Source organism: Lichenostomus cassidix, chromosome 10, assembly GCF_008360975.1.
Source record: "Lichenostomus cassidix isolate B80296 chromosome 10, HeHo_3.0, whole genome shotgun sequence".
Classification (NCBI taxonomy): Eukaryota; Metazoa; Chordata; class Aves; order Passeriformes; family Meliphagidae; genus Lichenostomus; species Lichenostomus cassidix.
The window spans coordinates 18507900-18533034 of record NC_139491.1 but is presented as its reverse complement, the minus strand read 5'-3'; the positions used below and the strand labels follow the sequence as shown (position 1 = coordinate 18533034).

The 25135-nt window shown below is 54.9% G+C and overlaps 2 protein-coding genes across 2 annotated transcripts; one reads left to right on the top strand and one right to left on the bottom strand.

Moving 5' to 3' along the window:
• The first annotated feature begins 372 nt into the window (after window positions 1–372).
• Window positions 373–13806, top strand: CCDC33 (coiled-coil domain containing 33). The gene is made up of 9 exons (XM_085071044.1): window positions 373–882; window positions 1255–1332; window positions 11941–12029; window positions 12156–12287; window positions 12736–12799; window positions 13086–13201; window positions 13298–13381; window positions 13477–13566; window positions 13668–13806. Exons 1-9 carry the CDS (start codon window positions 387–389, stop codon window positions 13728–13730), a joined length of 1212 nt encoding a protein of 403 aa, XP_084927170.1. The 5' UTR covers window positions 373–386; the 3' UTR covers window positions 13731–13806.
• CYP11A1 (cytochrome P450 family 11 subfamily A member 1) lies at window positions 13758–21373 on the bottom strand. The gene is made up of 9 exons (XM_085071043.1): window positions 21083–21373; window positions 20102–20257; window positions 19824–20023; window positions 18022–18225; window positions 16210–16370; window positions 15486–15652; window positions 15256–15334; window positions 14364–14555; window positions 13758–14187 (listed from the first exon to the last, which is right to left on the bottom strand). Exons 1-9 carry the CDS (start codon window positions 21304–21306, stop codon window positions 14065–14067), a joined length of 1506 nt encoding a protein of 501 aa, XP_084927169.1. The 5' UTR covers window positions 21307–21373; the 3' UTR covers window positions 13758–14064.
• Between the last annotated feature and the right edge of the window lie 3762 nt (window positions 21374–25135).

Sequence of the window (25135 nt, the reverse complement as noted above, 5' to 3'; positions counted from 1 at the left end):
GATCCCCCGGGTGTCCCAGGAATTCCCGGTGTGGATTTTGGGATTTCCTGGAATTCCTGGTGCCGATCCGGTCGGGATTTGGTCTCGGAGCTCCTCCCGGCAGGAGTTGCCAAGGGGAAGTTTTGTTGTGGCAACAACTCCCGGCAGCTCCGCCCCTCCCAAACCCCTTTTCCAGCAAAAAAAAACCCGGGAAAAGCAGCTTTTCCTGCTGCTCCAGCGCGCTGGAATGGCCGTGAGTCCCCTGGAAGGGGCCAGGGAATTCCCTGGGAATGGGAATGGGAATGGGGATGGGATTGGGATTGGGATTGGGATTGGGATTGGGATTGGGATTGGGATTGGGAATGGGATTGGGAATGGGAATGGGGATGGGAACGGGACAGCCCGGGATGGGGAATGGGAATGGGGATGGCTGTGGAATGCTGCTCTTGGAAGCACATCCATGTCCTGCGTGTGGAGGTGACACCTGGGGACACGGCTTGGACACAGGATGGACTCCAGGCTCTTGGGGGTTTTCCAACCAAAATGATCCCATAATTCCAAACCCGGGATTTCTCATCGTCCCCATTCCCGGGAGAAACATCCCCATCCCAGCCCCAGCCATGCCAGAGGATTTGGGGCCAGGCTGGATCCCAAAGGATCCCAAAGCCTCCTGGGAAAGGTGTTCTGCTCCAGGGAAAAGCCTGGAAGCCACTCCCAGCAGTGAGGATGGATGGGATGAAGGAGCTGCTCCTGATCCTAATGCTCATCCTCACCCTCATCCCATCCCGACCCTCATCCCGGTGTCCCCTGCCAGCTGCACCATGATGCTGTGTCCCTGCCAGCCCTGGATGCCATGGGCTGCATCCTGCCGGGAATTCAGCCATTCCCACATGGAGAGCACAGGTATGGGGTCACCTGTGGGTTCAGCTCCTCTTTGGAGTGCTTTCCTCCTCCCTTCTTCCCGTGCTTTTCCCGGCAGCTTCCCCATCCCAACCAATCTTCCCCTTATCCCCTCCAGATTCCTGCATTTCCAGCATCCCAATCCCATTAGAATCCCCAGATTCCTACTTTTCCCATACCCCAATCCCACCACCATCCCCACATTCCCACTCTTCCCACACCCCAACCCCATTAATATCCCCACATTCCCACATTACCTACACCCCAATCCCATTAGCATCCCCACATTCCCACCCTTCCCGCACCCCAATCCCACAGCCCTTCCCCCCACATCCCAAAATGCTCCGGGCTCCTATGGAGAATTCCTTTTCCAAGGTTTTCCCGGTGTCACCCAGTGTCCCCCTCTGTCCCCTCTGCAGGCACCAGGAGATCCCTGCAGACCCCCCGGAGCCGGTGAGTGGGGGGCACTGGGGACACGGGGTGGACAGCGGTGTCACCAAAGCCACCAAGGGGACAACCCTTGGGCTGGGGAATTCTCCCGGGAATGAAGGGAATCCTGGATTTCCCCAGCTCTGGATGGACGTGGAGGAAGGATTTTGCTGCATTTTTCCACCACATTTTCCCCCAAGTTTTCCCCCATTTCCCCCCCATTTTGCTCACATTTTCCCGCCATTTTCACCCCATTTCACTCACAGTTTCCTGCATTTTTCCTCCATTTTCTCCCACATTTTCCCCCCATTTCACCCCCTTTTTCCCTCACAATTTTCCCTCTGTTAGCGTGGAAAACACATAATCACGGAATGATTATATGCAGGTGCCTTTATTCGAGCTCGGGAAGCCAGGGTGTAACATCTACCCAAATCTGGCTTCGCCATAGGTTTGAAACAAGTACAATTTTATACCTTTCCTTACAGAACAGTGATGTAATCATATGTTAATCATCAACTTATCATTGTTCCATTGTTTCCCCCCAAGCATGACTTTAAGCCCCCTTATCTCCCATAGTATTTCGGATTTATTTCACAGGTGCTAATCCGCATGATTTCACTAAAACAATCCCCATTCTCTAAGCAATCTTCGTGATCATGTCGCTGAGCCCTGTACATGCAGTGCTACCTACCCTGTTCCTAAAGCCTATGTTTAACTAGCATTTTAACCCAATGTTAACATTCCCCCCTTTGAAAGCATTTTCACTTTATAGGTGTGAATGCTTTCACTTGATATAGTCCTTTATAGTGGATGCTCGTCTTCGAATCCAGGGTTGTTATGAGCGTTGTTATAGATGTTGTTGTGGACCGGAGAATCCGCAGGTGATGGACGTGGATCCTTGTTCCGTGTCAGTGCCCTCATTATCTGTCGGTTCCAGGATGTCTTTCTCCGTATCTTTCTTTTCAGTATGCTGTAGATTACCCAAAGTACTAAGAACATAACTAATTAGATTATTAAATTTTCAATAATAGATTTAATCCATGAACTCACATTCCAACCCTACCCCTTGAAGATTTTATCTAACCAACTTGTAGTCAAATCCTTTTGTTCATCCTGTGCTCCGTACTCTATTTGTCATGTTCTACATCTGCAGTTACATTTGGGATATGGATGCAACAATGATCAACTTGTCCCCTTAGAAACCCACACACTCCATGTTCTTTCAGGAGTAGCATATCTAAAGCCAATTGATTTTGTAAAGTCATTTTGGTAGCAGTTTGTAATTGCATGTTTAGTTCTTTGAATCCTTCCCGAGTAATTCTTGCTAACCTCTCTACCTGACCTGTAAGTCTGTACATCATTTCTCTGTTTCGGTAGTTTGCTATAGGGCCAAACAGAGATTCTAGAGTCCACCCAGATTCTACTCCACCAGAGGGCTCTTGCCAAGTTTCATCCTGATTTTCATTATCTGAAACCTCTCGCCTTTTTCTTATTTGCAAAAGTTCACGTTTTCCCATTGAATGGGGACTTTTCCAGTTTGGACATAAAGTAGGGAGGCCCAGAGTAAATTCTTTTACTTTTCCATCTACAGGCAGGTGGGTTGTCCAGATACCATCACTCGTTCCCCAAACAAATTGTCCTGGGCTCTTGATTGTGCTTCTACTACATCCTATTTTTATTCTATAATTTACATTACCCTGTTTATGTTTGATTCTTTTACAGGCACAATCAATTCGCATAGCAGCCGCCAGTGATGGTACTTGTTTCATCTCTACATCATCAGACATGCAATCATAGGTTTTATTACATGCCCACCAACTTACCTCATCTGCCTGCACTCTGCTGCTGGTGGCAGTGTTTATTACTGCTGGATCAGTGCCATCTTCAGGGCCTGTCCATTTTAGGCACCAAGGAGTGTTTGCCATATATTTAAATTTTGAAGTATACTCAGGGACCATGCACTGTCCCAGGGTTACATCCTATCCTTTCTATCCTTTGCTTCACATTTCCATATCAGGGTGGTCTTTGTGACATTTTCTGTGACCTTTTGATAGTGTGGCAAGAAGCATTGCCATTTGGCAAGGTTTGATCTTCAACCCACCACTCTAGATTTTGTCCCACTTTCTCATTACTTAAAAGATAGTCCTTTTGGTCAAGTACTGCATCCAACCACAACCTGTTATATTCCAAGTTACTTTAACTTTCTGCCTGGACTCGGGTACTTGTTTACATACAATTATTTTATTGTCCAGAATTTCAGGTAATTTTGATGTGATAATTTCCCAGTTTACTGGGTCTCCTGCTGCCTTTGGTATTGGCAGACAGGCAGTTATTCTACTGATGTTTTGCATTTTGGCATAATCTTTAACTAACCCAATCATCGCATTCTCAGCCCAAATTTCATTGGAAACTTTTATCACTTGTGTTTTTGCCTGTACCTCTCTCTTCATTCTAGAATGAAGAGTGGTTAGTTGATTATCCTGCATTCCATATCCTCAAGCAATATCACTCCCAATTAATATCCATAAAATGAGCATCGGCACAGGTACTAAGATCATTTTAAACAGTTAAACCCATCTTATCTGCAATTTCATCAGTCCCGGGGTTGTGTAGCCCACAGTCTCGGATGGATCTTCTTCACTCATGTGTAGTGTATCCAAGGATCCGCTCCAGCCACCTTGACTGCTGTGAAAGTGGTCAGCAGCACCTGATGGGGTCCACTCCATCCACGCCACCTCTCCTTTAAAGGTTCTTCATCTCCAGGGAGAATATCATGGACTGGATTCTCGTGAGCCAGTGGCCTATTCCACACGAGCGCGCTCCAAAGCTGTGCTAAGGTTTTCCCGAGAGATAGAACATGATTATATATTTCCTGTTTTCCTGCAAGATGTATATTCGGGTTTCGTTCAGGAGATTTGAATGGTTTCCCATATACTATTTCAAAGGGACTGACTGACATTCCACTCCTAGGCTTTACCCCAGTCCTTAAAAGTGCTCTTGGTAGGGCTTGTGGCCACTGTAACTTGGCCTCCTGACATATTTTACTGATTTGCCCTTTAGTGTTTGGTTCATCCTCTCTACTTGTCCACTAGATTGTGGTTCCCATGGTGTGTGGAGGTCCCAAGCTATTCCCAGTAGCATGCTCACTTCCTTTACCACTGTAGCTATGAAGTGTGGTCCTCTATCTGAAGATACCCGTAACAGTACTCCAAATCTGGGAATGATTTCATGTAGCAGCCACTTCACTGTCTCTTTGGCTTGGTTGGTGCGACAGGGAAGGGCTTCTGGCCATCTTGAAAATGTGTCAACCCCCACCAGCAGGTATTTGTACCCTCGAATTCTTGGTAACTCTACAAAATCTACCTGCCAATAATCTCCTGGTTCTATACTTACCTGAATTTTTCCTAGCCGTGCCTGCCGTCTAGCCACTGGGTGGTTCCTCAGGCAAATTTCACATTTTGACACTATTGATTTGGCCATTGTTAACATTCGTACCAAGACTACATTTTGTTTTAGCCATTTCGCCAATGCTTCTGCACCCCAATGACATTCATTATGTTTAATTTGCAGAATTTCTCTCATTATCAAGGGGGGTAGGACTATCTGTCCTTGTGCAGTAACATACCACCCTCTGAATTCTTTTATGCATTCAGCAAATGTCCCAGTTTCTCGTCTTCTGTTGAATATTTTGGTTCTGAAGGTAAATTGAATTGAGACACCTTTAGCTTCATAGGTATCAATGCCATTGCTATTTGCACATCTCAAGCAACCTCTCAGGCTGTCCAGTCCACCTTCCGATTTCCCTCACAGATTTTGGAGCTTCCTGATTGGTGTGCTTTACAGTGCATAATTGCCACTTGCTCAGGTTTTTGTACTGCTTTTATCAACTGCAGAATTGCATCTTGATGTTTAATATATGCCCCTTGAGAGGGCAGCAACCCTCTTTCTTCCCATAGTGCCCCATGTTCCAAATGCATATTTTGAATCAGTCCAAATATTTACCTTCTTTCCTTCACTCAATTCTAGTGCTCTGGTTAAGGCAATCAATTCTGCTCTCTGGGCAGATGTGTTTGGTGATAATGCTTTGGTCTCTACTACTGTGCTGATTGTTGTTACCACATATCCAGCGTATCTGGTTCTATTCTCCACGAAGCTGCTTCCATCCGTGAAGAATTCCCACTCTGGTTGTTCCAGCAGAACATCTTTCAGGTCTTCTCTCGCTGAGTAGGTGTACTCTATTACTTCCACACAGTCATGTTCCAGTGGGCCTTCCTTAGGTGTGGTGCCTAGAAACAGAGCTGGATTCAAAAGGTTAGTTGTTTTTAGTGTGACATCATCGTGCTCGGTTAGGATTGCCAGGAATTTTATCATCCTGCTTGGGGTTGGCCAGTGGCCCCCCTTTTGCACTACGACAGTGGTCACCATGTGTGGCACATAGACATCTGTGTGTTTTCCCATCGTGCACTTCCTGGCCCCCTGTATCAATAACACAGTGGCTGCAACTGCCTGCAGACATGCAGGCCATCCGGCACTTATGTTGTCAAGCTATTTGGAGAAGTAGCTGTATTGCTTTGAAAACAAACCAGTGGGAGATCACAAATCAAGATTGAAAGTAAAAATAAGTGAAATAATACAAGGAAAAGCACTGACAAATTCAGATACAACCTGACACCTTGTTGGGGTGGTGGTAGTAGTCCAACTGAAGTAGTTCAGATCAAGCAGTGATCCTGTGAAGGTCTGGTCTCCAGCTGAAGGTCCAGTGATAGCTCTGGTCCTCTGGGAACCCAGTAGACAGGGCTAGCTCAGGCAGTTCCAAGGCCAGGTTATATCCAGGTGGGAACACCTGGCTCCTCCCTCCTGGGCAGAGCATCTCACAGTGGGATGAGATAAGTCCATGAGTCACACGGTGGGTCCCTGATGGCCCATTGTCTGTCATCGGCCTTTTCCAGCTCCCCAATTGTTGGGTCAGGACCTCCAGTGCCAAGCATTGCCTTTCATGCACGAACAGCTGAAAGTCTTTAGACAGATCAGCAAACCGAGCGCCGGGGCAGTCGTCAGTGCTTCTTTCAGTTTCAGGAAAGCTTCTCTCTGTGCTTCGCCCCAGCTGAACGGCTGCGTCCTCTGAGCTTCATACAGGGGTTTGGCAATTAGCCCAAAGTGCATGATCCGCAGGCGGCACCATTCTGCTATGCCGAGGAGGACTCGCAGCTCATGGAGATTCTGGGGCTCTGGAATAGCACAAATAGCTTAGACATGGTTAGTACTTAATTTTCTCTGCCCTTGTGAGATTTCACATCCCAGGTAAATTACAGTCTGTTGTGCAATTTGTGCCTTTTCCCTGGACACTTGGTATGCTCCCATGCCCAGTGAGTTTAAAATCTCAATTGTTACCTTTATGCAGGTTTCCTTTTCTTCTGTTGCTATCAGCATATCATCAACCTACTGTAGCAGGAGGTATTGATTTTTTTGGTACTTGCCCCTCTTTGGTCCAGATCTCCAGGTCCTTTGCCAGTTGGTTTCCAAATAAGGTGGGGGAGTTCTTGTACCCCATGGGAAGCCGAGTCCACATGTGCTGGGTCTTCCTTGCATTCTCTGGATTTTCTCATTCAAAAGCGAACAGCTTCCTACTTTTTGTCAAGGGGTATGCAGAAAGGCATCTTTTAAGTCAATTATGGTAAACCACTCATAAAACTCTTTTACGAATGTTAACAATGCATCAGGGTTAGCAATTACTGGATAAATGTCTTTGGTTATTTCATTTATTGCCCTTAGATCCTGTACTAGCTTGTAATCTCCATTGGGTTTCTTTTACTGGGAATATTGGGATATTATACTCTAATTTGCACTCTGCCAGAATTTAATATTTTAGGAATTTATCAGCAGTCTTTGCTATACCATGCCTCCGGTATTGTTTTACCTGCATGGTTTTTCCTTCCTCTTTTAACTCTACATGTACTGGCTGTGCCAACTTAGATTTTCCAGGTATGTCCGTCTCCCATACTGAGGGAATTACGGCATTCTCCACCTCCTCTGAGATTGCAGAGGCTGGTTTCTCTTTTATCATTAAGATTTTTTTTTTCTCCTTTTTTCCTCTCCTTTTTCTTTTTCTCTTTTTTTCTTTTTTTCTTTTTTTTTTTTTTTTTTTTTTTCACTCCAGAATTTTCATTAATAACTCACCATTCTCAAAAGTTACCACTGCTTCCAATTTTGCCAGTAAAACATGCGACATATAAAAATTCTTGAGTCAATACTTCGTTTCCAAAACACAGGTCGAGGGTTGCGGAAATGGCCATTTTCCTCCTTCTCTGTGGCCCAACTATTGTGGTAGATTTATCTGTCCTTCTAGATCATTTAAAACTGAATATGTGCCCCCCCTGTTGATTAAAAAATCCCACCGCTCTTCTCCTAACGTTGAAGTCACCAGCGCTTGCTGGGTCACAGCACCCTTGGCAACCTCTTGGAGCTGATCATTCCAGTGAAACCGGTTGGGATACCTGTATTTCCAATGACAAATGGCACATTCGTCAAAAGCTAATGGCCTCCTCCCCCCAACCCCTTCCAAACTGCTTGCCATACTCTGTATGACTGCCAAGAATTGCCGCTGCTGGCTTGTGGCTCTTCTATTGTTATAAACTTTCCAAGATATTTCAAGTAATTTGTCCAGATTTCTTAACTTTTCCCCTTCCAATTCCTGTAACCTTTTTCTCGGTTTTTTGTTTGTTCATTTTTCCCTTTTTTTATTTTTCCTTTTTCCTTTTTTTTTTTTTTTCTTTTTTTTCTGTAACTCTAAGTACCATCTCTCTGAGTTTTCATAATCATTTTCACTACCCTGGCAACTTTATCAGGGTTTTTCTCTATAAGTTCCAGCTGACTGTTTCCATATAACCAAACCTCCTAACATATACCAGTCCATCCACCCCCCACCCCTTGTCTTGAAATTACAATTTTCTTTTGCTTACCAAGTCTTGGCAGACTCTTTCCTGTCCTGGAACGGGTCCAATGGGCTATGGGTCCACCACCACCACCCTCACCGCTGTCCAGTCCCCCAGCACCCCCTCCCCCACACCCCTGTACCGGAACCAAAACGCGGCCATCCACGGGCAAGGGTAAAAAGGGGCTGCCACAAGCAGGTGAAGAGGGCACGGATGGCAGAGGGGGACATCCCCAGGGAGGTGTAGGTGGGAAAGGTGGGCACCCCCGAGAAGGTGTAGGCGGTGTAGAGTCAGACCCTGTAGGAACCACTAGTAAATCACTTTCCAATATATCTTTCCGATGTAAACTCTCATTCAATGCCGAGCGCTCCAAACAATAGTTCCCTTCAACGCAAGCCAGACATTTATCATTGCAAACCACCACAGTAACCAAACCACCCTCCAACAGCCACTCAGGGTTTTCTTGCAAACAGAAAAATAAATCAACATACAGAACTTCATCTAATTTTACCTCATGCTTACAAAACAACAACAAATGAGAAATCAGGTCAGATTGAAAAGAACCATTTTCAGGCCACCTCCTTCCAGCCTGCAAAATATATGTTGGCCACCGAGAATCACAATACTCGATTAGCGTATCCTTACGCAATCCTTGGCCAAAATTACCTTGCTTCCAATGTGCTAACAAGCACCCCAAAGGAGAATTACGAGATATGGGAGCATAGCCACCCACAATCCCTTTAAGCTTCTCCATTTCCACTTGCCGACCCTGCAATGCTTTCGCAATTGTCTTACGGACGGCGCCCGGGCATACCACTAGGAATTCCTTAGCCCAACCAAGCGTAGCTTTCGCTGCGTCTTACTGGCAGGCAACCAAACCACCATTAAAAGGCACCTTACCTTCTCCAGGGGACGTTGTGAGCGGCGGAGGGTCGCGGCGCGATGGGCTCCCCGAGAATCCCTCGGTGCCGGCTGGAGCGTGATCAGGTCGCGGGGTCCTCAGCAGCGCTCACAGGGTCCCATCTGGGTCGCCAAAATGTTAGCGTGGAAAACACATAATCACGGAATGATTATATGCAGGTGCCTTTATTCGAGCTCGGGAAGCCGGGGTGTAACATCTACCCAAATCTGGCTTCGCCATAGGTTTGAAACAAGTACAATTTTATACCTTTCCTTACAGAACAGTGATGTAATCATATGTAATCATATGTTAATCATCAACTTATCATTGTTCCATTGTTTCCCCCCAAGCATGACTTTAAGCCCCCTTATCTCCCATAGTATTTCTGATTTATTTCACAGGTGCTAATCCGCATGATTTCACTAAAACAATCCCCATTCTCTAAGCAATCTTCGTGATCATGTCGCTGAGCCCTGTACATGCAGTGCTACCTACCCTGTTCCTAAAGCCTATGTTTAACTAGCATTTTAACCCAATGTTAACACCTCCATTTCCCCCCCATTTCCTCCCATTTCCCTGTATTTTCTTTCCATTTACCCCCCATTTCCTTCACATTTTTCCCACATTTTCCCTCCATCTTCCCCCACACTTTTCCCACATTTTTCCCCCACATTTTCTGCCCCCACATCCCTGTCCCCAAGGTCCCCTGGAGCTGTCACCGCTCTCCCTGAACCCCCACCACAGCCACTGGCCAAGGCCATTCCCAAGGCCATTCCTGAGGCATGTGGCTCAATCAGGCCAAGATCCTGTACTGCCAGGATCATTCCCACCCAGAGGGATTCAGATCAGCCTGAGAATTCCTCAAGGAATTATTCCACCCTGGAATCACCTGCCAAGGTGTGCCCCAGCCACTCAGGGAAAGGATGGATGGATGATGGATGATGGATGATGGATGGATGATGGATGATGGATGATGGATGGATGATGGATGATGGATGGATGATGGATGGATGATGGATGGATGATGGATGATGGATGGATGATGGATGGATGATGGATGATGGATGGATGATGGATGGATGGATGGATGATGGATGATGGATGATGGATGATGGATGATGGATGGATGATGGATGGATGATGGATGATGGATGATGGATGGATGATGGATGATGGATGGATGATGGATGATGGATGGATGATGGATGGATCCATGGATGGATGATGGATGGATCCATGGATGGATGATGGATGGGAAGAGGTTGGATGGTGACAAGAAGAGGGGACAATCTGGACATTCCTAATCTCCTCTGTGGTGTGTCTGACCACCATCCCAAGCCAATCCCTTGGAGTCGAGGGGCACATCCCTGTCTCTCTGGGTGAACCAGGCTCTGTCCCTCCCTGTCCCAGGGTGGCAATCTCTGCTCTGGGCTGCAGGACATTGGCACCTACCGCCTGGCACTGCAGAGGATGGCAGAGGACCTGCTGTCCCTGCGCCGCCGTGTCACCAGCCTGGAGGTGGAGAACAGGCAGCTGCGGCATGGCCTGGGCCAGCTCCGTGAGCAGGGACAGCTCTGTGACACCGACCTGGATGGCATGAGCCGTGATGAGCTGCTGGACAGGCTGGGTGCGTGCTGGGGATGGGGAAACCAGGCACTGCCACCTCTAGCGGGGTGACAGCATCCATCCATCCATCATCCATCCATCATCCATCATCCATCCATCATCCATCATCCATCATCCATTACCCATCATCCATCATCCATCCATCATCCATCATCCATCATCCATCATCCATCATCCATCATCCATCCATCCATCATCCATCATCCATCATCCATCATCCATCATCCATCCATCATCCATCATCCATCATCCATCCATCATCCATCATCCATCATCCATCATCCATCCATCATCCATCATCCATCATCCATCATCCATCATCCATCCATCCATCATCCATCATCCATCATCCATCATCCATCATCCATCCATCATCCATCCATCATCCATCCATCATCCATCCATCATCCATTATCCATCATCCATCCATCCATCATCCATCCATCATCCATCCATCATCCATTATCCATCATCCATCATCCATCATCCATCATCCACCCATCATCCATCATCCATCATCCATCATCCATCATCCATCCATCATCCATCCATCATCCATCCATCATCCATCATCCATCATCCATCCATCCATCCATCCATCATCCATCATCCATCATCCATCCATCATCCATCCATCATCCATCATCCATCCATCATCATCCATCCATCATCCATCATCCATCCATCCATCCATCCATCCATCATCCATCATCCATCATCCATCATCCATCCATCCATCCATCATCCATCCATCATCCATCATCCATCCATCATCCATCATCCATCCATCCATCCATCACCCATCATCCATCCATCATCCATCCATCATCCATCCATCATCCATCATCCATCATCCATCATCCATCCATCATCCATCCATCATCCATCCATCATCCATCCATCATCCATCATCCATCATCCATCATCCATCATCCATCCATCATCCATCCATCATCCATCATCCATCCATCATCCATCATCCATCCATCATCCATCCATCATCCATCCATCATCCATCATCCATCCATCATCCATCATCCATCATCCATCCATCATCCATCATCCATCCATCATCCATCCATCATCCATCATCCATCCATCATCCATCATCCATCCATCATCCATCATCCATCCATCATCCATCCATCATCCATCACCCCTCCATCCCTGCAGCCACTCTCGGGGCACAGCTGCTGGCCGGTGCAGCAGAGCTGAGGGAGCTGAAGGACCGAGTTCAGCGGCTGCAGAACGAGCTGATCCGGGTATGGATGTGGGGCAGGAAAAGTGGGGGGACAGCAGGCAGGGACCCCCTAGGTGCCCCAGAGCCCCCAGGTCACACTGCCAGGCTCTCAGAATTCCTGGGGTTCCTTTCCCGGTGTTTCCCACAGAAAAACGACCTGGAGAAGGAGCTGGTGCTGCTCCAGCGGCGCCACCGGCGGCAGGAGGTGACACTGAGGCGGTGCCAGGACAGGGTGGCCAAGGCCAGGGGGCTTGGGCAGGCTCTGAGACAGCAGGAGAAGGCGAGCGGGGACACGGGCTTGGGGTGACAGGGACGGATTTGGGCACACGGAGCTGGGGAGACAGGGATGGGTTTGGGGACACAAGGTTTGGGTGACAAGAATGGATTTGGGGCTACAGGGTTGGGGTGACAGGGACGGATTTGGGGGCAGGGGTTGGGGAGACAGGGATGGAATTGGGGACTCAGGCTTGGGGTGACAGGGACAGATTTGGGGCTAAGGGGTTGGGGTGACAGGGATGGATTTGGGGCTAAGGGGTTGGGGTGACAGGGATGGATTTGAGGACACAGGGTTGGGATTACAGGGATGGATTTGGGGGCACGAGGTTGATGTGACAGGCCCTGATTTGGGGGCACACGGAGCCCTCATGGCCCGTTCCACCCCTCCACGAGGTGGCCACACAGCCTGGCACCGTGCTGGGGACATGGGGACAGCCGTGCCCTCTCCGCAGGTGATCGAGGCCATGGAGCGGCTGCTGCGGGACAAGCCGGGCAGGAGCACGGAGAGAGCCGCGGGTGGGTGCAGGAGGGGACAGGGACCCTCGGGGATGTCCCCAACCCTGCTGCGGGCTCCCTGGGATGATCCAGGGCGGGGGATCCTTCATTCCCGAGCCCCCCAGTTCCAATCCCTGGACCTCGCTTGTCACCGCTTTCCCCCCACGGGAGTGGCACAGGACACGTCCTGCTGCCCCGGGGGTGGCACAGGACACGTCCTGCTGTCCCTGGGGTGGCACAGGACACGTCCCGCTGTCCCGGAGGTGGCACAGGACCTGTCCCGCTGTACCCCCACGCCGCCCCACAGGTGACGCGCTCGGCGGGGACGCGCTGGCGGCGCTGCTGGCCGAGAACCGGCGGCTGCGGGAGGAGCTGGCCAGACCCCCCCGGGCCGCTGGCACCGATGCCCCGCAGGTGCCACTGGTGAGACCGGGGAGGGGACACGGGGCTGGCACAGGGGACAGGGCCGGGGGTGATCCAGCCCCGCTGCGCCCATCCCGGCCCGTTCCGTGCCCGCAGGGTGCGCTGGGTGGCACCGAGAAGCTGTCGCTGCTGGCCAGGCTGGAGGAAGCCCAAGCCCGCGGGAGGGTGCTGGAGAGGCAGGTGGGCACCACCCGCTCCGCGCTGGGGTCTGGGGGTTCGGGCACCTCCGGCGCCCTGTTTTGGGGCCAGCCGGCAGGTTTTGGGGTCTGTCGCAGCTGCAGGAGGCGGCCAGGAGGTGGGGCCGGGAGAAGCAGGAGCTGGGGACGCGCCTGCTGGAGCGGGAGCGCGGCTTCCCCCTCGCCCCGGTGAGGACAACAACCCCAAATCCCCCCTGCCCACCCCGGTGCCCCCCGGAGAGGGGACGGCTGCATCCACCCCTCCCCAAAACCTTTCCCTGTCCCCCCAGAAGCTCCCAGCCATTTCCGTGCCCCCCCGGAGGCGACCCCGCGCCCTGCCCGCGCTGCCCTGAGCCCGCAGAGACACGGACACGCGGGGCTGGCACAGAGGGGTTTTCCACGGATCAGCGGCACAGGGAAGCACAGGCGAAGCGGGACATTCCAGGGGGTCGGGGGAGCACGGCCGCGGTCCCGGTGGGATCCCGAGACCCTCCCTCGCACCCCGCGCTCCCCGGGGAGGCTCCGATTTATCTCCCCCGTGGCGTAAGCGCGGCCTTGAGGCAAGGCAGGGACGCCAAGGCTGCGGCCCTGAGAGTGTCCCTGCCGTCCCCAAACCCCGTCCGGAGCTGGAAGGAGCCCAAACCGCCAGGACTGGGGAATGTCCCCAGAGCGGGAACACGGTGCTCCTCACGGCTGGCACTCCAGGGGCCGCAGGGTCAGGTAGATGGGTTGGTCCGGGATGAGGATGAGGTCGAACTTGGTGCCGATCTCCACCGCTCTCATGGTCTCGATCTTGAAGTTCTCCAGGATCTGCAGTGAGGGAAGGCAGGATGGGGCTGGCTGGGGTGTGGGGAAGCTTCCCCTACCCACGGCAGGGGGGTCGGAACGAGGTGATCTTTAAGGAATTTCCAACCCGCCCCATCCCACTATCCCACGGGAACAAACACCCCCGCGCCACCCCGCGCTGTCCCCGCTGTCCCACTCACGTGCATGAGGAAGAGCTGCATCTCCAGCTCGGCGATGCGGCGCCCCAGGCACTGGCGCGGCCCGAAGCCGAAGCTGAGCCCCTGGAAGTGCTTGGGGCCGGCCTGGAGCCAGCGCTGCGGCCGGAACTGCTCTGCCTTCGGGAACACCGCGGCGTCTCTGCCCATGGCGTACAGCCCCACCTGCACCAGCGTCTGCGGGCGGGAGCGCGCCGTGGGGCGGGCAGGGACCAAGGGGGCTGAGCCCCACCGCTGAGCCCCATGGCTGAGCCCCACGGCTGAGCCCCACCGCTGAGCCCCACGGCTGAGCTCCACCGCTGAGCCCCATCGCTGAGCCCCACGGCTGAGCCCCACCGCTGAGCCCCACGGCTTTCTGCCTTCTCTTTTTATATACCCTTTTATACATTTGTATATATTCTGTACCCTTTATGCATTCTCTGCACCCCCAGCCTACACACTTCTAATTTCTGCAGTCTGATGTTCTGACTCAAAGCTCTGCAAGGCACAAACACCAAACATTCACAGTAAGAGGCCAGAGGGCTCGGTGCTATCTCAAAACTCGAGGTTTTAACCTTGGTTGAAACCTTCTCTCTGGAACTTGTTTTGTAAGCTGGGCTCAGTTTACAGAATTGCCTCATTTAGGGGGGCTCCTTAAGACAGGGAGCATTACTTCATTTATTAAGGTTCTTATAGGGGAATCTTTAAACAACACGCTAATTTGCAAGGTCCATAAAACTGTATACACGTTATTCATGTGTGCATCTCGGCGTGTTCCACCTTTAAGAGCTGTGCTCCTAAAATCCTACTAAAATTATTTAAAATTATTAAAACACCAAAGTAAAACCCTTTTACCCCTTTAGCCGTGTCTGCCTCATGATTCTGACCGGGGGCTCACCTTGGGGGGGATGCGGTAGTCCTGGAGGATGACCTCGTGCGTGGTGTACCTCTGCAGGGTCACTGCCACCGGGTGCAGCCTGCGCGACAGGGCACACCTCACCTTGGGGACAGCCCGGCCCAGGGGACAGCCCTACCCGGCCTTGGGGACAGCCTAGCCCAGCCCAGGGGGCAGCCCGGGACAATTCAGGGAGAGTCTCCTCCTCACCTGAGGGTCTCCTCCCTGCTCACCTGAGGGTCTCCTTGATGGCGGCCTTGAGCAGCGGGATGGATTTGAGCATCTTGGCGCGGTCGCCGCCCGTGTCCCTCTTAGCTGCCAGGACCTCAGCCCGCAGCTGCTCCTGCACGCCCGGGGCCCGCGCCAGCTCGAACATGGCCCACTGCAGGGTCATCGACGTCTGGGGACAGGGACAGCGCTGCCAGGACCTGTCCCTGCTTCCAGGACGTGTCCCTGCTGCCAGGACCTGCTCCCTGTCTGACTTAGCACCAGCCAGGACCTTCTCCCTGCCCAACCTTCCTGCCCCACTCAGCACCAACCGGGACCTTGTCCCTGCCCAGTTCAGCACCAGCCAGGACCTTCTCCCTGTTTGACCAAGTACCAACTAGGACCTTCTTCCTGCCTGGATCAAAAGCGATCAGGACCTTCCCCCTGTCCAACCACCCTGCCCGGCTCAGCACCAGCCAGGACCTTCCCCAGGTCTGACTTAGCACCAGCCAGGACCTGCCAACCACCCTGCCTGGATCAACACCAGCCAGGACCTTCTCCCTGCCCTACTCAGCACCAGCCAGGACCTTCTCCCTGCCCCACTTCCACCAGCCAGGACCTTCTCCCTGCCTCACCCAGCACCATCCAGGACCTTGTCCTGGTCCAGCCACCCTCTCAACTCAGCACCAACCAGGACCTGCCCCCTGCCCCACTCAGCACCAGCCAGGACCTTTCCCCTGCTGCCCGTACCGTGTCCACGCCCCCCGCCATCATCTCGGTGACGCTGGCGCGGATGTCGTCCAGGGCCAGCCTGTCGCGCAGGATCAGGTTGCACAGGATGCCCATGTACTCCTCGGTGCTCTTGCGCCGCAGCCGCAGGTCGCGGTACACGTTCTGGATGCACTTGTCCGCTGAGGGGACACCGGGGGACAGCCGGGGACAGAGCGGGGGATGAGGGGGAAGGACATCAGAACATGGCTGTTGTTGCGGGTTGTCAGCACCAACCAGGACCTTCTCCTTGCCCAAACGCCCCGCCCCACTCTCACCAACCAGGACCTGCCCAACCACCCTGCCTGGATCGTCACCAACCAGGACCTTCTCCCTGTCTGACCTAGCACCAACCAGGACCTTCTCCCTGCCCAAACTCCCACCAACCAGGACCTTCTCCCTGCCTGACCTAGCACCAACCAGGACCTTCTCCCTGCCCAAACTCCCACCAACCAGCCCCCCCCCACCCACCAACCAACCCCCCCACACACCAACCAACCCCCCCCCAAACCCCACCAACCAGGACCTTCTCCCTGCCCCACTCAGCACCAGCCAGGATCTTCTCCCTGCCCTGCTCAGCTGTGGGTTGTCCCGGGGTTTCTCTCGAGATGCAGAGGTGGAAACCCTTCCTGCCTTTTCTCTTTTCTATATTTGTAACCTTCCCAGTACTTTCCCTACCCTTTTCCCCAGCTGGAAAGCCCGAACCCATTCCAGAGCTCCAGGCCTGGGGAAGCACAAGGCCTCTGTCCTATCTCAGTTCCTCCTGGGAACCAAGGTCTCCGAATCACATTTTATAAACAGCAGAGAGCTCCAGAGAAGAGGCTTGACCTAGGGGGAATTGCATCACTGCTCGTCCTCCAAATTGGTGCTTTTGATCAATTCTGCTGATTTCACACAGAATCACCCTCAAGACCATCAAGTCCAACCAATGCCCCAACACCTCAGCTAAACTAAACCAAACCAAACCACAGCACCGAGTGCCACATCCAACACATCCAATCTCTTTTAAAACACATCCAGCGATGGTGATTCCACCACCTCCCCAGGTAGACCATTCCAACAATTTATCACTCTTTCTGTAAAAAATTCCCTCAAACCTATCCAACCATATGGGATGTATCAACCTATGGGGTGAACTTCTGTGGATATTCTTCCAGAACTGCCTGTGGATCTCTGAGAAAAATCCACTTTTATGTTAATGCCTTGACTAAAGCGATCTTGAGTTTTGTTTCTAGGCTGAAAAAGGCAACAGTGGCGCCCCTGGGTGGCACAGGAAGGTGACAGGAGGAGGGACGACACTCACCCTGGCCGAAGATGGCTAATCTTTATCAATCCTGCTAATTTCCCCAAACCTATCCAACTGTATGGGATGTATCAACCTATGGGGTGAACTTCTGTGGATATTCTTCCAGAACTGGCCGTGGAGCTCCGAGAAAAATCCACTTTTATGCTACCGCCTTGACTAAAGCGATCTTGAGTTTTGTTTCTAGGCTGAAAGAAGCAATGCTGGGTGTCACGGGGAGGTGACAGGAGGAGGGACGACACTCACCCTGGCCGAAGATGGCTAATCTTCATCAATCCTGCAAATTTCCTCAAATCTATCCAACTGTATGGGATGTATCAACCTATGGGGTGAACTTTTGTGGGTATTCTTCCAGAGCTGCCTGTGGATCTCTGAGAAAAATCCACTTTTATGCTACTGCCTTGACTAAAGCGATCTTGAGTTTCATTTTTAGGCAGAAAGAAGCACCGCCGCGTGTCCCGGGGAGGTGACAGAGGAGGGACGGCACTCACCCTGGCCGAAGATGGCGTCCCAGGCGTGCACGTGGTCGCGCCAGGTGCGGGTGTTGAGGCGGCGCAGCAGCGCGGGCGGCAGGTACAGCATGGGCGCCGTGGTGTGGAACATGCGCGTCACTGCCTCGATGAAGCGCTGCGCCTCGGGCTCCACAAAGTCCTGCAGCAGCCCCAGCCGCTCACCGTACAGCACGTGGCACACGGCTGGGGGACAGGGACACTCAGGGGACATGGCCTTGTCCCCAGGGACAGTTCTAGCCGTGCCATGGCCACCTGCAGCCTTGCCACGGCCACAGAAACCTGCCCCAGGTGATCCCCATAGAGCGCGTAGCACACCGCTGGGGGACGGTGACACTCAGTGTCCCCACAGACACAGCCTTGCCATGGGCACAGAAACCTGCCCTGGGTGATCCCAGTTCAGCACATGGCACATGGCTGGGGAACGGTGACCACCAGGGGACAGCCCCACGCACTCCCAGGTGACCATCAGGGGATGTGGCCCTGTCCCCAAGGCCACCTCCAGCCATGCCATGGCCACCTCCAGCCTTGCCATGGCCACAAAGACCTGCCTCAGGTGATGCCCTTACAGAACGTGGCTCATGGCTGGGGGATGGTGACACTCAGTGTCCCCAAGGGCACCTGCAGCCTTGCCATGGCCACAGAAACTATCCCCAGATGATCCCCATAGAGCACGTGGCACATGGCTGGGGGATGGTGACCATCAGGGGACATGACTCTGTCAGCCCCAGGCACTCCCAGGTGACCAGCAGGGGATGTGTCCCTGTCCCCAAGGCCAGTTCCAGCCATGCCATGTCCACACAAACCTGCCCCAGGTGATCCCCATACAGCACGTGGCACATGGCTGGGGGACAGTGACACTCAGTGTCCCCCAGGGCACCTCCAGCCTTGCCAAGGCTGTGGAGAGCTGGCTTGGCCTCCTGTCAGCTTGGAGGGGTTGTTTTGTCACCAACTGGTGACCAGGAAATGATAAAAGGGTGTTTTATGGAGTGTCGGGGTGTTGTGGGCTCGTTTGGGATGGGGACATCCCACCGGGACAGGGGACATCCCACCCGGACAGGGGACATCACTGCTCACCCTCCAGCTCTGGGGAGAACCTGGCTAATCCCTGGGGATGGAGCTGGGGAGTTCTGGAGCTGTTTGGGGCTGTTTGGGGCTGTTTTGGGGGTTATTTGGGGGCTGTTTGTGGGGTGTTTGGGGACTGTTTTTGGGTGATTTGGGGACTGGTTTTCGGAACCATTTTGGGGATGTTTTGGGGTTGGTTCGGGGATGTTTTGGAAGATGTTTTTGAGTTTGCTTTGGGGATGTTTTGGGGCTGTTTTGGGGCTATTTTGAGGCTATTTTGAGGCTGTTTTGGGGCTATTTTGGGGGCTGTTTAATTTTGGGGCTCGGGTGTTTTGGGACTCACCCCCCAACCACAAATATTTGGAGCTGTTTTGGGGCTGTTTGTGAGGCCGTTTTGGAGCTGCTTTGGGACTGTTTGTGGGGCTGCTTTAGGGGTGTTTTGGGGCTGTTTTGGGGGCTGGTTTTGGGCTCTTTGTGGGGTTATTTTGGAGCTGGTTTGGGTCTATATTGGGGCTGCTTTGGAGCTATTTTGGGTCTGTTTTGAGTCTGTTTGTGGGGTAATTTTAGAGCTGTTTGGAGGCTGTTTGGGGTTGTTTGGGGCTGTTTGTGGGGCTATTTGGGGGGCTGTTTGGGGCTGGGTTTTGGGGTGTTTTGGGGCTGTTTGTGGGGTTATTTTGGAGCCGTTTCAGGGCTGGTTTGGGGCCGTTTTGCACACTCACACTCGAGGGCGAAGCGGAAGAGCTCGTGGCTGAAGTCGGCCGTCCAGCAGTCCCTCCCGCTCTGTGTCGCCTGTGCCCTCGCCCGGCGCACAAAGTCCTCGCCCACCTGGCTGAGCAGCGGCACGAAGGAAGCCACCACCTCCGGCGACAGCACCTCCTTGTTGAGCAGCAGCCGCTCCGAGCGCCACGCCTCGCCCGTCCTGCGCGGGGACAGCCATGTCACCGGCCGGTGTCACCCGTCACCCTGTCCCCGCAGGATTTGGGGTCCCGGCGCTCACTTGAGCAGCACGCCGTAGGGTTTGTTGCGGAAGTCACGGTAGGCCACCCAGGGCGGGACGCTGAAGCGCTCGGGCAGTGTCCCCTCGGCCTGGAACAGCGTGGCCGCGTCGCCCGGGCTGATGATGTTGACGCTCTCGTACACGCCCAGCTTCTCCCTGCGGGGAGCCACGGTCACCCCAAAATCCACCACCCCACCAGGGAGCCACGGTCACCCCAAAATCCAGCAGCTCAATGTGCCCTCGGGATGGCCTGTCCTGGGGATGCGGAGGGGAGGGGGATCGGGGAGCAGGGGGTGTCCCCTCCTGCCCGACAATCCTTGTCCCTTCCCAGGGCACAGCATCTGTCCCCTCCTGACCCACAGTCCCTGTCCCCTTCTGCCCCATGGTCCCTGTCCCCTCCTGCTCCCCCAGTACTTGTCCCCTCCCAGAGGTTCCTGTCCCCTCCTGTCCCCTCCGAGGGCACCGGGTCTGTCCCTTCCCACCCTGCAGTCCCTGTCCCGTCCTGACCCACGGTCTTTGTCCCCTCCTGTCCCACAGTCTCTGTCCCCTCCCAAAGCACAGGACCTGTCCCTTCCTGACCCATGGTCCTTGTCCCCTCCTGCCCCACAGCCCTGTCCCTTCCCAGGGCACAGCATCTGTCCCCTACTACTCCGCAGTCCCTGTCCCCTCTTGACCCCAGGGTCCTTGTCCCTTCTCAGGGCACTGGGGCTGTCCCCTCCTGCCCCGCGGTCCCTGTCCCCTCCCCTCTCGCCCCGCACGGTGTCCCCAACCTGGCCAGGCTCCTCCAGCAGCTCAGCCCCCAACCCGCGCCCCCTCCCCATCCCGGCCTGGGAACAACGCTGGGCTGGGGGGCGGGGAGGTGACAGCGCGAGGGGACAGCGGGAGGGGACCGGGGAGGGGATACGGCGAGAGGACACTGCGAGAGGACAGCGGGAGGGGACAGCGGGAGGGGACAGCGGGAGGGGACAGCGGCCACCTCACCTATAGATGGGCCCGAACTGGCGGAACTTGCGGGCCATGATGAGGTGCAGGTTGCTCAGCCCTCCCTCCCGCCAGAAGCGGTACAGGTTCAGCCACCCCGCTCGCCACTCGCCCGGCACCTGGTTGAAGGGACGCGGAGCCGCGGGGACAGCGCTGGCAGCCCCGGCGAGCCCGCGGGGACATCCCCGCAGGGCTGCGGGCTTGGCGGCGGCGCGGGCGAGCATGGGACAGCGCGGCCGGCAGGGACGGACGGGTGGCCTCGCTCTTATCCCGGCTCGGGGAGATGCAGGGACAGCCCCCGGGGGTGGCGCGGCACGGCACGGCCCCCTCCCGGCCCGGGGACAGGTGACACGGTGGCCTTGGGGAACGGCGTTATCTGCCCAAAATGATAACCAACCCCGCGGGGCAGGGCGCAGCCTTGGGGGCTCCCGGCCAGGGTCACCCCCGCGAGGGGATGGCCTTGGGGACGCCGTGACACCGCTGGGTGTCCCACGTGCCGGGCGGCATTCCTGGGCTCTGTCCCTAACCCCAAACACCCCAAGGCTTTTGGGGTGTCCCCAGGCGGGGACAAAGCTGCAGCCCCCAGGGGGGTGGCTGACAAGGTCCCTTGTCCCCAGGCACAACGACACGCATTGGCAGCGGTCAGCGATGACGGGCGGGGGGACAATGGGGAGGGGACACGGGGGGAGTCCCTTTGGGGTGTCCCCGGGACAGGGATGAGCAGGGAATGCCGAGCAGGGAATGCCGAGCAGGGAATGCCGAGCAGGGAATGCCGAGCAGGGCTGGCGGCGGGTGCGACATCGGCGACAGGCACCGGGGGGCGCGCGGAGTCCGTCAGTGCCACCGCGCGGGGACAGCAGCGCCTTGTCCCCTCCCTCTCCGGAGCGGGGAGCCTGTCCCCTGCCAGGGGCTGTCCCACGGTCCTTGTCCCCTCCTGCCCCACGGTCCCTGTCCCTTCCAAAGGCACTGGGGCTGTCCCCTCCTGTCCCAGGCCGCATCGCTTGTCCCAGCATGAAAACCCCACTGGCTGCGTGTGCAGCCCCACACCTTGGGGACACAGTGCCACCCCTCCTTTGCGACTGTCACCGTCCTGGGTGGCACCTGCTGCCTCCCCTCCGGCCACGGACACGGCGTCAGGGCCACGGGACACAGAGGGACACGATGGGACACTGAGGGACACAGAGGGACACAGAGGGACACAGAGGGACACAGAGGGACACAGAGGGACACACGGCCCCAAGCTGAGCCACTGTCCCCACCCCCAATGTCACAGCCCCTGTGTCCCCTCTGCACCCCATCCCGGCACCTTCCCGAAGTGAGGGGACACCCCAGCACCCCTCAGTGACTCAGGGGTCCCACGCATCCCCCCCGGGGTCCTGCCCTTGTCACCCCGTGTCCCCCACCCTGACATGTCACCGAACTTCCCGCCACCCCCGGGGCATGAAGGAAACGCAGCAGTTGTGTCACCTCGCCTGGGGACAGAAACCGCCGCACCTGGGGGGCTCTGACGGGAAGTGGGGGGAGGCAGGAAGCGCTCGGAGGTGTCACCAGCAGCGACACCTCGTCCCCAGCCCGGGGAGGGTGACAAAAGCGCGTGGATGGAGGCGGCGCGTCGCCACCCCCGCGGGACCGAGTGTCCCGGCGGTTTCGGGATAACAGCGTCACCTCTCCCGCGTGCCTTTGTCCCCAGCGCCACCCACCCCGGCCACGGGGAGGGTCCCTGCGGAGCAGTTTCGTCTCGCGGGGAGGCGACACCGTGAGTGTCGCTTTCCATCTCCACCCGCGGGGCTTTCCTGGCGGTGTCACCTCGGGAGCGAGCGGGTGACACCACCGCCACTCCTCCGCCTGTGAATGCCATCCCGCTCCCTGGGCCCGGGCAGGAATTCCAGGCTGGGAATGCCGCTGGGACTCGGGGAGGGAAGGGGTTTGGGTGGAGCAGCTCATCCTTAGGGGATCTTTGGGATGGCCGGGATGGGGCTGGAGGGGGACAGGTTTGGAGGGGACAACGAGGGGACAGCGCCACATCCCTGGGATGGAGCACAGCGGCGTGAAATGGGAAAAGGACATGGAGTTCCTATGTGGAATCCACACGGGAAAAGGGCACGGAGCTCCTGAGTGAAATGAGAAAAGGGCACGGAGCTCCTGCTTTGCTTCCTTACCCCAAAACCACACCCCGAATCCCTGTGTGGATCCATCCTGCCCAGCCCATGGGAAGGACGGTGGTTGTGATGTATTTTCCGCCAATTTCTCCTCTTCCCTGCAGGGATTTCATTTCATTTCAGGGCTCTTCCCTGCAGGTGGATCCTTTCCCCGCGAGGTTCCACAGCCCGGGAAAACTGCAGCGGTGAAATGCTGCCCAGGAACCCCCCGTGACTCAATTTGGGGCCGGGAGGGAGCGGGGGAAACTCATTTTTGTAACACGATGTTGAAAACGAGAAAGTTTCGTGTTGCAAACAGACCTTGAGAAAGCAGCTCTGCCTGGAGGGTTTTCCCTGGGATGAGAGAGGCAGCGATGACCTGGCTCGGGGTTGTCATCCCCCAGGAATCCCTGAGGAATTTGGGGATGGATCCAGAGGATGGAGAGAGCCAGGAGCGGCTCTGATGCGGAGCAGAAATGATTCTACCTCGGCTTTTTGTTATTAAACGGATTCTCTTTTCACTCATTCATGGCCATATTTAAAGGTTTCCAGGCTGATATTTTGGGGTATCCCGCCCTATGGGATGTGCGCTCCAGCCAGGAGCACCCCGGGGGGATCTGGGAGTGGAAATCCACAGCTGAAAGGGGAAAAGCATCCTCGTGTGTGGCTGTGGGGAGGAGGAACAGGCCCACGTGGGATCACCGCGTGTTTAACTTCCCACTTTATCCCGGCCGCCTCGTTTCCCCTAAACCTCTCCATTTCCCACTCGGATCCCTCGCCCTGCTCTGTCCTCCCTTTTCCAGCTTGGATCACTCTTGGATCCCCAGATCCCACTCGGGATCGCTCCGTGTCCCAGCCTGGATGGCAGGAAAACATCGGGACACAGACCGAGGCGGCTGAAATCCCAAGATCCTCGGGAACAGCGGGGAAACACCCACGAGGCAGCAAATAATCCTACAAACAGATCCCTGTCACATTCCCGGCTGGGAAACCCGATGGGACAAGGGGTGATGGCAGCCGGGAGCGAGCCGGGAGCATGGTGGGGTTTAGGCTCCCGATCCAGGCTCAGGGGTTCCCTGGATGGAGCCAAATATGGATCCATCCTCCCTCTGCCGGGATGCAGCAGCAGCTCTGCGTCCCTGGAATTCTGGCTCCGGTGAATCCAGGGGTATCCCAATCCTGGAGGATCCTTCCGGGATGGCTCTGCATCCAAATCCCAGAGGGAAAAGATTCCTGGAGGGATGCTGCTGCTGCTGTGGGGTGTCCCACCAGCTCCATGGGGCTCAGGATGGTCCTGCATGGCAAACCCTCCTCCTGGAGCTGGAATAACCCCAAAAACGAGGCTGGGAAAAAAAATCAATCCTTCTGGTGGCTTTTGTTCGAGGCGCTTTTGTTCCTGCCCCGCCTGTGCGGGAGGAAGTGCGGAAAAGCTTCCTGACCTTCCCGCGCTGCAATTCCTGACCTTCCTGCCCGTCCCCGCTCCCGGGAGAGCGCAGATCCCAAAATAACCCCGGGAACAATGCGGCCGCAGCGGGGCGAGGGCGGTGACATCGCGGCTGTCCCTGCGGCAGTCCCGAGGCCACAATAAAGCCCCGAGCGCCAAGAGTTCGCACCCGGCTTTTGGCTCCTTGGCTCATTTTATTTAAGGAAGCAGCCGGCGGCGGTGGAAGCGCGTCCCGGAATAAAACACAGCCCGCGGGGCTTGGATTTTGCTGCTTTTCCCCGGGAATTCGGCAAAAGGCTCTGTGTTTTGTCCTGGGAAAGGGGCCGGCGGTGGGATGGAGAGGGGGACACTGCCCGGGTGTGTCCCTGTCACCCGGGTTGTCCCCGCGGTGCTCAATCCCACGCTCTCAGCCGGCTGCTCGGCAAATAAAAGGGAATTTGGGGGCAGCCAAACTGGAATTATCGCTGCCTG